Here is a 13,011-nt window from a genome sequence, read left to right on the forward strand (position 1 = left end):
TATAGGCTGGCTGGAAAAGATAATTGAAATTTAAAGAAACAGTATAATGTCAAAGAAAATTAGGCTGTCAGCTAGGAGGATCCTGACACCTCCATATCCAATGTAATCAACACTTCTTTTAACAAAGAACGAATATACTCCATTTTAAATAAATAAGAAGATTTATCAGTGTCAATATCTGAGGTAGGATCTTCTGAACCAGATAGATCCTCATCAGAGCAGGATAATTCAGCATGTTGCCGATCATTTGAAATTTCATCAACTTTATGAGAAGTTTCAAAAGACCTTTACATTTATTAGAAGGCGGTATGGCAGACAATGCCTTCTGATTAGAATCAGAAATAAATTATTTAAAATTTACAGGTATATCTTGTGCATTAGATGTTGAGGGAACAGCAACAGGTAATGAACTACTACTGATGGATACATTCTCTGCATGTGAAAGATTATCATGACAACTCTTACAAACCACAGCTGGAGAAATAACCTCCACAAGTTTACAACAAATGCACTTAACTTTGGTAGAACTGTTATCAGGCAGCAGGGTTCCAACAGTGATTTCTGAGACAGGATCAGATTGAGACATCTTGCAAATGTAAGAGAAAAAAACAACATATAAAGCAAAATGATCAATTTCCTTATGGCAGTTTCAGGAATGGGAAAAATGCAAATAGCATAGCCCTCTGATAGGGAAAAAGGCAAGAGGCTTATAGGAATGGGGTCTTAAATAATGAAAATATTTGGCGCCAAATATGATGCACACAAACAGAAAAATATTTTTTGGCGCCAATAACGTCCAAAAATGACACATTCGCGTCACAGATGACGCAACCTTGTGAAAGACTTAGCGTCAACTAAGACTCCGGAAATGACGAATTTGCATCAACAAACGTAACTTTGCGCCAAAAAAATCTTGCGCCAAGAATGACGCAATAATCTTTGGCATTTTGCGCCCTCGCGAGCCTAATTCTGCCTGAGAATTTAAAAGACAGTCAATTTGAAAAAAGAGACTAAACCCCAGGTAAGAAATACATTTTCCTAAAAAATGCATTTCCCAGATATGAAAAAGGAAATATACTGAAAAACCTGAATCATGGCAAATATAAGTACAATACATATATTTAGAACTTTATATAAATTCATTAAGTGCCAAACCATAGCTGAGAGTGTCTTAAGTAATGAAAACATACTTACCGAAAGACACCCATCCACATATAGCAGATAACCAAACCAGTACTGAAACGGTTATCAGTAGAGGTAATGGAATATGAGAGTATATCGTTGATCTGAAAAGGGAGGTAGGAGATGAATCTTTACGACCGATAACAGAGAACCTATGAAATAGATCTCCTGTGAGGAAAACCATTGCATTCAATAGGTGATAGAAGCGCATATCAATGTAGAAATCTTAGCACAAACTTACTTCACCACCTCCATAGGAGGTAACATTTGTAAAACTGAATTGTGGGTGTGGTGAGGGGTGTATTTATAGGCATTTTGAGGTTTGGGAAACTTTGTATATCCCATACGTCACTAGCTCATGGACTCTTGCCAATTACATGAAAGAAAACACCATACTCGTGCACAAACACAATCACATAGTCTCAGGTGCGCTAACCCAGCATGAAAATATGAATATATCACACTCCAAAGTTCTTCACATAGCAGAATATGGTACATTGGTACAATATCTATCTATCTATCTATCTATATATATATATATATATATGTGTGTGTGTGTATATATATACTGTATGTGTATGTATATATATATATATATATATATATATATATATATATATATATATATATATATATATAATCAATGTAAATATTTGCATAGGAAATTAGTACATCTAGGCAAGTATCCCTGCTTGCTTTTCCCCAGAAATTCTTAATATACAATCGCCTAGATTTAGAGTTGGGGCGGTAGCCGTCAAAACCAGCGTTAGAGGCTCCTAACGCTAGTTTCTCCAACATTGGTGTGTCCGGTCCACGGCGTCATCCTTACTTGTGGGAATATCTCTTCCCCAACAGGAAATGGCAAAGAGTCCCAGCAAAGCTGGCCATATAGTCCCTCCTAGGCTCCGCCCACCCCAGTCATTCTTTTTGCCGTTGCACAGGCAAAATCTCCACGGAGATGGTTAAGAGTATGTGGTGTTTAGTTGTAGTTTTTTATTCTACTATCAAGAGTTTGTTATTTTAAAATAGTGCCGGTATGTACTATTTACTCTGAAACAGAAAAGGATGAAGATTTCTGTTTGTGAGAGGAAGATGATTTTAGCAGACAGTAACTAAAATCGATTGCTGTTTCCACATAGGACTGTTGAGATGAAGTAACTTCAGTTGGGGGAAACAGTTAGCAGACTTTTCTGCTTAAGGTATGACTAGCCATATTTCTAACAAGACTGTGTAATGCTGGAAGGCTGTCATTTCCCCTCATGGGGACCGGTAAGCCATTTTCTTAGTCTCAAACAGAATAAAGGGCTTAATATGGGCTATAAAACTGGTAGACACTTTTATGGGCTAAATCGATTGCTTTATTTGGACATTTTATACATGTTTATGCTGATAATTCACACTTATAAACTGGGGGAACGTTTTTTAACGTCAGGCACTATGTTAGACACCTTTTCCAGTCAGGAAGGGCCTTCCCAGTTGTAGGCTGAGCCTCATTTTCGCGCCATTATTGCGCAGTTGTTTTTGAGAGCAAGACATGCAGATGCATGTGTGAGGACCTGAAAGTAGTTGGAAAAGTTCCTAGAAGGCGTCATTTGGTATCGTATTCCCCTCTGGGCTTGGTAAAGTCACAGCAAAGGCTTTAGCTGGGACTGTATAGGGGTTAAATCTGTAACCGGTTCCGGTTTCGTTATTTTAAGGGTTAAAGCTCTGAAAATTGGTGTGCAATACTTTTAATGCTTTAAGACACTGTGGTGAAATTTTGGTAAATTTTGAACAATTCCTTCATATTTTTTCACATATTCAGTAATAAAGTGTGCTCTGTTTAAAATTTAAAGAGACAGTAACGGTTTTGTTTTAAAACGGTTTTTGTGCTTTATTGACAAGTTTAAGCCTGTTTAACATGTCTGTGCCTTCAGATAAGCTATGTTCTATATGTATGAAAGCCAATGTGTCTCCCCCTTCAAAATTGTGTGATAATTGTGCCATAGCGTCCAAACAAAGTAAGGACAGTACTGCCACAGATAATGAAATTGCCCAAGATGATTCCTCAGATGAAGGGAGTAGACATGGTTCTACATCATCTCCTTCTGTGTCTACGCCAGTTTTGCCCACGCAGGAGGCCCCTAGTACTTCTAGCGTGCCAATGCTTATTACCATGCAACAATTGACGGATGTAATGGATAACTCCATAGCAAATATTTTATCCAAAATGCCTGCATATCAGAGAAAGCGTGATTGCTCTGTTTTAAACACTGAAGAGCAGAAGGGCGCTGATGATAATTGTTCTGTCATACCCTCACACCAATCTGAAGGGGCCATGAGGGAGGTTTTGTCAGATGGGGAAATTTCAGATTCAGGAAAAATTTCTCAACAGGCTGAACCTGATGTTGTGACATTTAAATTTAAATTAGAACATCTCCGTGCACTGCTTAAGGAGGTGTTATCTACTCTGGATGATTGTGACAACTTGGTCATTCCAGAAAAATTATGCAAGATGGACAAGTTCCTAGAGGTTCCGGTGCACCCCGACGCTTTTCCTATATCCAAGCGGGTGGCGGACATAGTGAATAAGGAGTGGGAGAAGCCCGGCATACCTTTTGTTCCCCCTCCTATATTTAAGAAATTATTTCCTATGGTTGACCCCAGAAAGGACTTATGGCAGACAGTCCCTAAGGTCGAGGGGGCAGTTTCTACTCTAAACAAGCGCACTACTATTCCTATCGAGGATAGTTGTGCTTTCACAGATCCTATGGATAAAAAGTTGGAAGGTTTGCTTAAAAAGATTTTTGTACAGCAAGGTTACCTTCTACAACCCATTTTGTGCATTGTTCCTGTCACTACAGCAGCGTGGTTCTGGTTCGAGGAACTAGAAAAGTCGCTCAGTAGAGAGACTCCATATGAGGAGGTTATGGACAGAGTTCACGCACTTAAGTTGGCTAACTCTTTTATTTTAGATGCTGCTTTGCAATTAGCTAGATTAGCGGCGAAAAATTCAGGGTTTGCAATTGTGGCGCGCAGAGCGCTTTGGCTAAAGTCTTGGTCAGCGGATGTATCATCCAAGACAAAATTGCTTAATATCCCCTTCAAGGGTAAAACTCTCTTTGGGCCAGAATTGAAAGAGATTATCTCAGACATCACTGGGGGAAAGGGCCACGCCCTCCCACAAGATAGGCCTTTCAAAGCCAAGAATAAGTCTAATTTTCGTTCCTTTCGTAATTTCAGGAACGGACCGGGCTCTAATTCTGCATCCTCTAAGCAAGAGGGTAATACCTCACAGACCAAACCAGCCTGGAAACCGATGCAAGGCTGGAACAAGGGTAAGCAGGCCAAGAAGCCTGCCGCTGCTAACAAAACAGCATGAAGGAGTAGCCCCCGATCCGGGACCGGATCTAGTGGGGGGCAGACTCTCTCTCTTTGCTCAGGCTTGGGCAAGAGATGTTCAGGATCCCTGGACGCTAGAAATAGTTTCTCAGGGTTATCTTCTGGAATTCAAGGAACTACCCCCAAGGGGAAGGTTCCACATGTCTCACTTATCCTCAAACCAAATAAAGAGACAGGCGTTCTTTCATTGTGTAGAAGACCTGTTAAAGATGGGAGTGATACACCCAGTTCCAATGACGGAACAAGGAATGGGATTTTACTCAAATCTGTTCGTAGTTCTCAAAAAAGAGGGAACCTTCAGATCAATTCTGGATTTAAAGATCCTAAACAAATTTCTCAGGGTACCATGGTTCAAAATGGAAACCATTCGAACGATTCTACCCACTATCCAGGAAGGTCAATTTATGACTACCGTGGATCTAAAGGATGCGTACCTACATATTCCTATCCACAAAGAACATCATCAGTTCCTAAGGTTCGCCTTTCTGGACAAACATTACCAGTTTGTGGCCCTCCCATTCGGATTAGCCACTGCTCCAAGGATTTTCGCAAAGGTACTCGGGTCCCTTCTAGCGGTTCTAAGACCGAGGGGCATTGCAGTAGTACCATACTTGGACGACATTCTAATACAAGCGTCGTCCCTTTCAAAATCAAAGGCTCATACAGACATCGTTCTGGCCTTTCTCAGATCTCACGGATGGAAGGTGAACATAGAAAAAAGTTCTCTGTCTCCGTCAACCAGAGTTCCCTTCTTGGGAACAATAATAGATTCCTTAGAAATGAAGATCTTTCTGACAGATGTCAGAAAGTCAAAACTTCTAAGCGCTTGTCAAGTTCTTCATTCTGTTCCACGTCCTTCCATAGCTCAGTGCATGGAAGTAGTAGGGTTGATGGTTGCGGCAATGGACATAGTTCCTTTTGCGCTAATTCATCTAAGACCATTACAACTGTGCATGCTGAAACAGTGGAATGGGGACTATACAAACTTGTCTCCAGTGATTCAAGTAGATCAGAAGACCAGAGATTCACTCCGTTGGTGGATATCCCTGGACCACCTATCCCAGGGAATGAGCTTCCGCAGACCAGAGTGGGTCATTGTCACGACCGATGCCAGTCTAGTGGGCTGGGGTGCGGTCTGGGAATCCCTGAAAGCTCAGGGACTATGGTCTCGGGAAGAGTCTCTTCTCCCGATAAACATTCTGGAACTAAGAGCGATATTCCATGCTCTCAGGGCTTGGCCTCAGCTTGCAAAGGCCAGATTCATAAGATTCCAATCAGACAACATGACGACTGTTGCGTATATCAATCATCAAGGGGGAACAAGGAGTTCCCTGGCGATGAAAGAAGTAACCAAAATAATACAATGGGCGGATAATCACTCCTGCCATCTATCTGCGATCCACATCCCAGGTGTGGAAAACTGGGAAGCGGATTATCTGAGTCGTCAGACATTCCATCCGGGGGAGTGGGAACTCCACCCGGAGATTTTTGCCCAATTGACTCAATTATGGGGCATTCCAGACATGGATCTGATGGCGTCTCGTCAGAACTTCAAGGTTCCTTGCTACGGGTCCAGATCCAGGGATCCCAAGGCGACTCTAGTGGATGCACTAGTAGCGCCTTGGACCTTCAACCTAGCTTATGTGTTTGCACCGTTTCCTCTCATTCCCAGGCTGGTAGCCAGGATCAAACAGGAGAGGGCCTCGGTGATCTTGATAGCCCCTGCGTGGCCACGCAGGACTTGGTATGCAGACCTGGTGAATATGTCATCGGTTCCACCATGGAAGCTACCTTTGAGACAGTACCTTCTTGTTCAGGGTCCATTCGAACATCCAAATCTGGTCTCCCTCCAGCTGACGGCTTGGAGATTGAATGCTTGATTCTATCAAAGCGTGGGTTTTCAGATTCTGTGATTGATACTCTGGTTCAGGCCAGAAAACCGGTAACTAGAAAGATTTACCATAAGATATGGAAAAGATATATCTGCTGGTGTGAATCCAAGGGATTACCTTGGAATAAGATAAAAATTCCTAAGATTCTTTCCTTTCTGCAAGAAGGTTTGGATAAAGGATTATCTGGGAGTTCTCTAAAGGGACAGATTTCTGCTTTATCTGTCTTACTACACAAACGACTGGCAGCTATGCCAGATGTTCAAACATTTGTTCAGGCTCTGGTTAGGATCAAGCCTGTTTACAGACCTTTGACTCCTCCCTGGAGTTTAAATCTAGTTCTTTCAGTTCTTCAAGGGGTTCCGTTTGAACCTCTACATTCCATAGATATTAAGTTGTTATCTTGGAAAGTTTTGTTTTTGGTTGCTATTTCTTCTGCTAGAAGAGTTTCAGAGTTATCTGCTCTGCAGTGTGCTCCGCCCTATCTGGTGTTCCATGCAGATAAGGTGGTTTTGCGTACTAAGCCTGGTTTTCTTCCAAAGGTTGTTTCTAACAAAAATATTAACCAGGAGATAGTTGTACCTTCTTTGTGTCCGAATCCAGTTTCAAAGATGGAACGTTTGTTACACAATTTGGACGTAGTCCGTGCTCTAAAATTCTATTTAGAAGCTACAAAAGATTTCAGACAAACATCTTCTCTGTTTGTCGTCTATTCTGGTAAAAGGAGAGGTCATAAAGCGACTTCTACCTCTCTTTCCTTTTTGGCTTAAAAGCATCATCCGATTGGCTTACGAGACTGCCGGACGGCAGCCTCCTGAAAGAATCACAGCTCACTCCACTAGGGCTGTGGCTTCCACATGGGCCTTCAAGAACGAGGCTTCTGTTGATCAGATATGTAAGGCAGCGGCTTGGTCTTCACTGCACACTTTTGCCAAATTTTAAAAATTTGATACTTTTGCTTCTTCGGAGGCTATTTTTGGGAGAAAGGTTTTGTAAGCCGTGGTGCCTTCCGTTTAGGTAACCTGATTTGCTCCCTCCCTTCATCCGTGTCCTAAAGCTTTGGTATTGGTTCCCACAAGTAAGGATGACGCCGTGGACCAGACACACCATTGTTGGAGAAAACAGAATTTATGCTTACCTGATAAATTACTTTCTCCAACGGTGTGTCCGGTCCACGGCCCCCCCTGGTTTTTTAATCAGGTCTGATGAATTATTTTCTCTAACTACAGTCACCACGGTACCATATGGTTTCTCCTATATTTTTCCTCCTGTCCGTCGGTCGAATGACTGGGGTGGGCGGAGCCTAGGAGGGACTATATGGCCAGCTTTGCTGGGACTCTTTGCCATTTCCTGTTGGGGAAGAGATATTCCCACAAGTAAGGACACACCGTTGGAGAAAGTAATTTATCAGGTAAGCATAAATTCTGTTTTTTACCGCCCTCTGGTATTTGGAGCCAGTCATTAAAGGGTCTAACGCTCACTTTCCAGCCGCGACTTTTCCATACCGCAGATCCCCTTACGTTAATTGCGTATCCTATCTTTTCAATGGGATCTTTCTAACGCTGGTATTTAGAGTCTTGGCTGAAGTGAGCGTTAGAAATCTAACGAAAAAACTCCAGCCGCAGAAAAAAGTCAGTAGTTAAGTGCTTTCTGGTCTAACGCCGGTTTATAAAGCTCTTAACTACTGTTCTCTAAAGTACACTAACACCCATAAACTACCTATGCACCCCTAAACCGAGGTCCCCCCACATTGCCGCCACTATATTTAAATTTTTCAACCCCTAATCTGCCGCTCCGTACACCGCCGCCACTTACGTTATCCCTATGTACCCCTAATCTGCTGCCCCTAACACCGCCGACCCCTATATTATATTTATTAACCCCTAATCTGCCCCTCACAACGTCGCCGCCAGCTATCTACAATAATTAACCCCTAATCTGCCGACCGGAGCTCACCGGTAGTATAATAAATGTATTAACCTTTAATCCGCCTCACTCCCGCCTCAATAACCCTATAATAAATAGTATTAACCTCTAATCTGCCCTCCCTAACATCGCCGACAGCTAACTTCAAGTATTAACCCCTAATCTGCTGACCGGAGCTCACCGCTACTCTAATAAATGGATTAACCCCTAAAGCTAAGTCTAACCCTAACACTAACACCCCCCTAAATTAAATATAATTTAAATCTAACGAAATAAATTAACTCTTATTATATAAATTATTCCTATTTAAAGCTAAATACTTACCTGTAAAATAAATCCTAATATAGCTACAATATAAATTATAATTATATTGTACCTATTTTAGGATTAATATTTATTTTACAGGCAACTTTGTAATTATTTTAAACAGGTACAATAGCTATTAAATAGTTAAGAACTATTTAATAGCTAAAATAGTTAAAATAATTACAAAATTACCTGTAAAATAAATCCTAACCTAAGTTACAATTAAACCTAACACTACACTATCAATAAATTAATTAAATACAATACCTACAATTACCTACAATTAAACCTAACACTACACTATGAATAAATAAATTAAATTAAATACCTACAAATAAATACAATTAAATAAACTAACTAAAGTACAAAAAATAAAAAAGAACTAAGTTACAAAAAATAAAAAAATAATTACAAACATTAGAAAAATATTGCAACAATTTTAAACTAATTACACCTACTGTAAGCCCCCTAATAAAATAACAAAGCCCCCCAAAATAAAAAAATGCCCTACCCTATTCTAAAATAAAAATAGAAAAGCTCTTTTACCTTACCAGCCCTGAAAAGGGCCCTTTTCGGGGGAAGGCCCCAAATAATTCAGCTCTTTTGCCTGTAAAAAAAAAAAAACATACAAACCCCCCCCCAACCTTACAACCCACCACCCACATACCCCTAATCTAACCCAAACCCCCCTTAAATAAACCTAACACTAAGCCCCTGAAGTTCTCCCTACCTTGTCTTCACCACACCGGGTCCCGATCTGTCCAGAAGAGCCTCCGAAATCTTCCTCCAAGCCCAAGCGGGGGCTGAAGAGTGACGTCCATCCTCCGGCTGAAGTCTGGATCCAACCGGCAAATGAAGAAGTCCATCTTCGGGAAGAAATCTTCATCCTATCCGGGCAGAAGAGGACATCCGGACCGGCAACCATCTTGATCCAAGCGGCATCTTCTATCTTCATCCAATGAGGAACGGCTCCATCTTGAAGACCTCCAGCGCGGACCGATCCTCTTCTTCCGACGTCCAACTGAAGAATGAAGGTTCCTTTAAGGGACGTCATCCAAGATGGCGTCCCTCGAATTCCGATTGGCTGATAGGATTCTATCAGCCAATCGGAATTAAGGTAGGAAAATTCTGATTGGCTGATGGAATCAGCCAATCAGAATCAAGTTCAATCCGATTGGCTGATCTGATCAGCCAATCAGATTGAGCTCGCATTCTATTGGCTGATCGGAACAGCCAATAGAATGCGAGCTCAATCTGATTGGCTGATTGGATCTCTAAATACCAGCGGTATTTAAAAGGTGCGGGGGGAAAAAAGCACGCGTAGCTAACGCACCCCTTTGGCCGCCAAACTCTAAATCTAGCCGAATGTTTCCAATGCACAAGAGAATTGTGGGTAAGATATGCAAATTAGATATGCAAATTCTCAGTTTTTTTTGCTTCAAAAATACTGTTTTGACACAGCAATCCTTTTAAACAGGATTATGACAGCAAGAATTATGACAGCAAGAAACTAAGAATTTGCATATCTAATTTGCATATCTTACCCACAATTCTCTTGTGCATTTGAAACATTGTATATTAAGAATTTCTGGGGGAAAGCAAGCGGGGATACTTGCCTAGATGTACTAATTTCCTATGCAAATATTTACATTGATTTAATTTTGAGACATGGAGGATTTTAATTTCAGTTTTTTATCTCCCCCCGTTTAAAAGGATCGCTGTGTCAAAACATATATATATATATATATATATATATATATATATATATATATATATATATATATATATATATATATATATATATATATATATATATATATATATATATATATACACACACTATTATATATATAGGTATAGATATATACAGATATATATGGGAGTATCTATTTAGAAATACTTAGAACATATTCTGGTATGTGCAGAACATTGGAATGTAAAATATGTACAGTAAATGCATAGTACATAAATATGCTTTTACATGTTTTCATCTACTTAACTACAAAGGGCTCCAGTGCATATATATATGCAGCATTACCTTCCTTTCTCTCAGAGCGCCTTCTCTACACTTCGCATTCATATAAAAATATATATACTGTATGTATGTATATATATATATATATATAATGTGTATATATATATATATATATATATATATATATATTTTTTTTTTTTTTTTCTGTGCAATAACTTTTTTTAATAATTTTTATTAGACGGTGTATTATGAGTGTAACTGTTCTTTTATAATGTATTTTTGATGTGTGTTGACACTTTTTTTAGTTTTGCAAAACGGTTAACCAGAGCTCTGAGGACCAGTAATCATTCTAGTTTAAATCGCAATTGCACTCAAGCAATCGTGTTTATTTTCAACTTGTAATACAGCAGTGAAACAGGCGAGCGCAAACACCAGCTGTCAACCCCTTATCACTCGAGCGTAACCTTTACCGCTCCACTCGTAATCTGTCCCAAAATTTTTTAATTATACTCGTCAGAAAAAAGTAACAAACTTTCTTTTCTTTTTCTTTTTTTGCCCAAAGCCCACAGAACTAGTAACCATGTAGAGCTTATTTCATAAGACCTAGTGCTGGCTCATAAAAGCTGAACCACTGCAAGTTTCTGGGCTAGTTAATCTTCCTATTACTACCCGGGAAGCTCACAGGGTTTCTAGGCCTACACAGAGTGCTAGGAAACTTAAAGGGACACTGAACCCATTTTTTTTCTTTCATGATTCAGATAGAGCACGACATTTTAAGCAATTTTCTAATTTACTCATATTATCAATTTTTCTTCATTCTCTTGGTATCTTTATTTGAAAAAGGCATCTAAGCTTTTATATTTTGGTTCAGACATTTGGACAGCACTTTTTTATTTGTGAATGAATTTATCCACCAATCAACAAGAACAACCCAGGTTGTTCAAGGATGGGCCAGCATCTAAACTTACATTCTTGCATTTTAAATAAAGATACCAAGAAAATGAAGAACATTTGATAATAGGAGTAAATTAGAAAGTTGCTTAAAATGTCATGCTCTATCTGAATCACGAAAGAAAAAAATTGGGTTCAGTGTCCCTTTAATTGAAAGCTGTGTGGACTTCATTTTGAAGTTACTATGTGTTGAAAATGTCAGGTTTTTTTAAATGAATTTACCCGCTGTTCTACATCCTTCTCTAGGTAAAATGCCAAGCAGCATAAAAACTAACATCAAATCTGCATCTGCGATGCACCCATACCAGCGATGAGCGACCAGCCCCGCGCAGGAGGTTCCAGTTGTGAAGAATCGGATGCAAGGAATTCTAGGTTCAGAGCACACCATTTGGAGGACAATTAAATTAATGGACATTTGCGAGTTTCTCATGACCATAGAAACATTTACGGCTGACCTTTGCTTTTGTTTTACCACTTACATTAAACTTGCGTTGAATGTAAAAACAGGAGGAGGATGACCCGTCAGTGAGTTTTGTTTCAGAGGATAATTGTATTGTGTATAATTATCCTTCTCTTTTGTAAAATTAAAAGTATTTTTTTCTCTTTCAATCTGTTGTAATCACAGTGTGTGTCAGTAGCACGTTTTACCTACCTAAAGTGTTCTGCTTATTTGTCAAAGTCGGTTACACCTGCTGGCAATACGGTCTGTGTGATCTGCCTATTGTGCCTGCTGGGTCTTCTACCTGTCTATTTTGTCTGCTGACTTTCTTGTTGTGCTTAGTAGCTACCTAGTGTGCCCCTGACTACAACAGCTCCAACCAATAAGAGCCACTCTCTGCCTTCATTTAGCTTATGCCACTGCGCTCTACAGCTGTATACTTCAGCATCAGCTTATGCTACTGCACTCTACAGCCTCTCTACAGCATCAGCCTATGTCACTGCACTCCACAGCCTCTCTACAGCGTCAGCATATGTCACTGCACTCTACAGCATTGGTCTATGCCACTGCGCTCTACAGCATCAGCCAATGCCACTGCGCTCTACAGCCTCTCTACAGCATTAGCCTGTACCACTGTGCTTTACAGCCTCTCTGCAGCATCAGCATGTGCCCCTGCGTTCTACAGCCTCTCTACAACATTAGCCTGTGCCACTGCGCTCTACAGGCTCTCTACAACATTAGCCTGTGCCACTGCGCTCTACAGGCTCTCTACAACATTAGCCTATGCCACTACGCTCTACAGGCTCTCTACAACATTAGCCTGTGCCACTGCGCTCTAAAGCCTCTCTACAGCATTAGCCTGTGCCACTGCGCTCTAAAGCCTCTCTACAGCATTAGCCTGTGCCACTGCACTCTACAGCCTCTCTACAGCTCAGCCTATGTCACTGCACTCTAGAGCATTA

The 13,011-nt window shown here is 40.4% G+C and overlaps 1 protein-coding gene across 1 annotated transcript in view; it reads left to right on the forward strand.

Moving 5' to 3' along the window:
- MED8 (mediator complex subunit 8) overlaps window positions 1-12,219 on the forward strand; it is a 42,278-nt gene extending 30,059 nt beyond the window's left edge. The window contains exon 7 of the mRNA XM_053693605.1: window positions 11,857-12,219. Coding sequence (XP_053549580.1) covers window positions 11,857-11,924 — 68 coding nt within the window. The 3' untranslated portion in view covers window positions 11,925-12,219. The remainder of the gene's footprint in view (window positions 1-11,856) is intronic.
- Window positions 12,220-13,011: the final 792 nt, after the last annotated feature.

This window comes from Bombina bombina, chromosome 10 (genome assembly GCF_027579735.1).
Source record: "Bombina bombina isolate aBomBom1 chromosome 10, aBomBom1.pri, whole genome shotgun sequence".
NCBI lineage: Eukaryota > Metazoa > Chordata > Amphibia > Anura > Bombinatoridae > Bombina > Bombina bombina.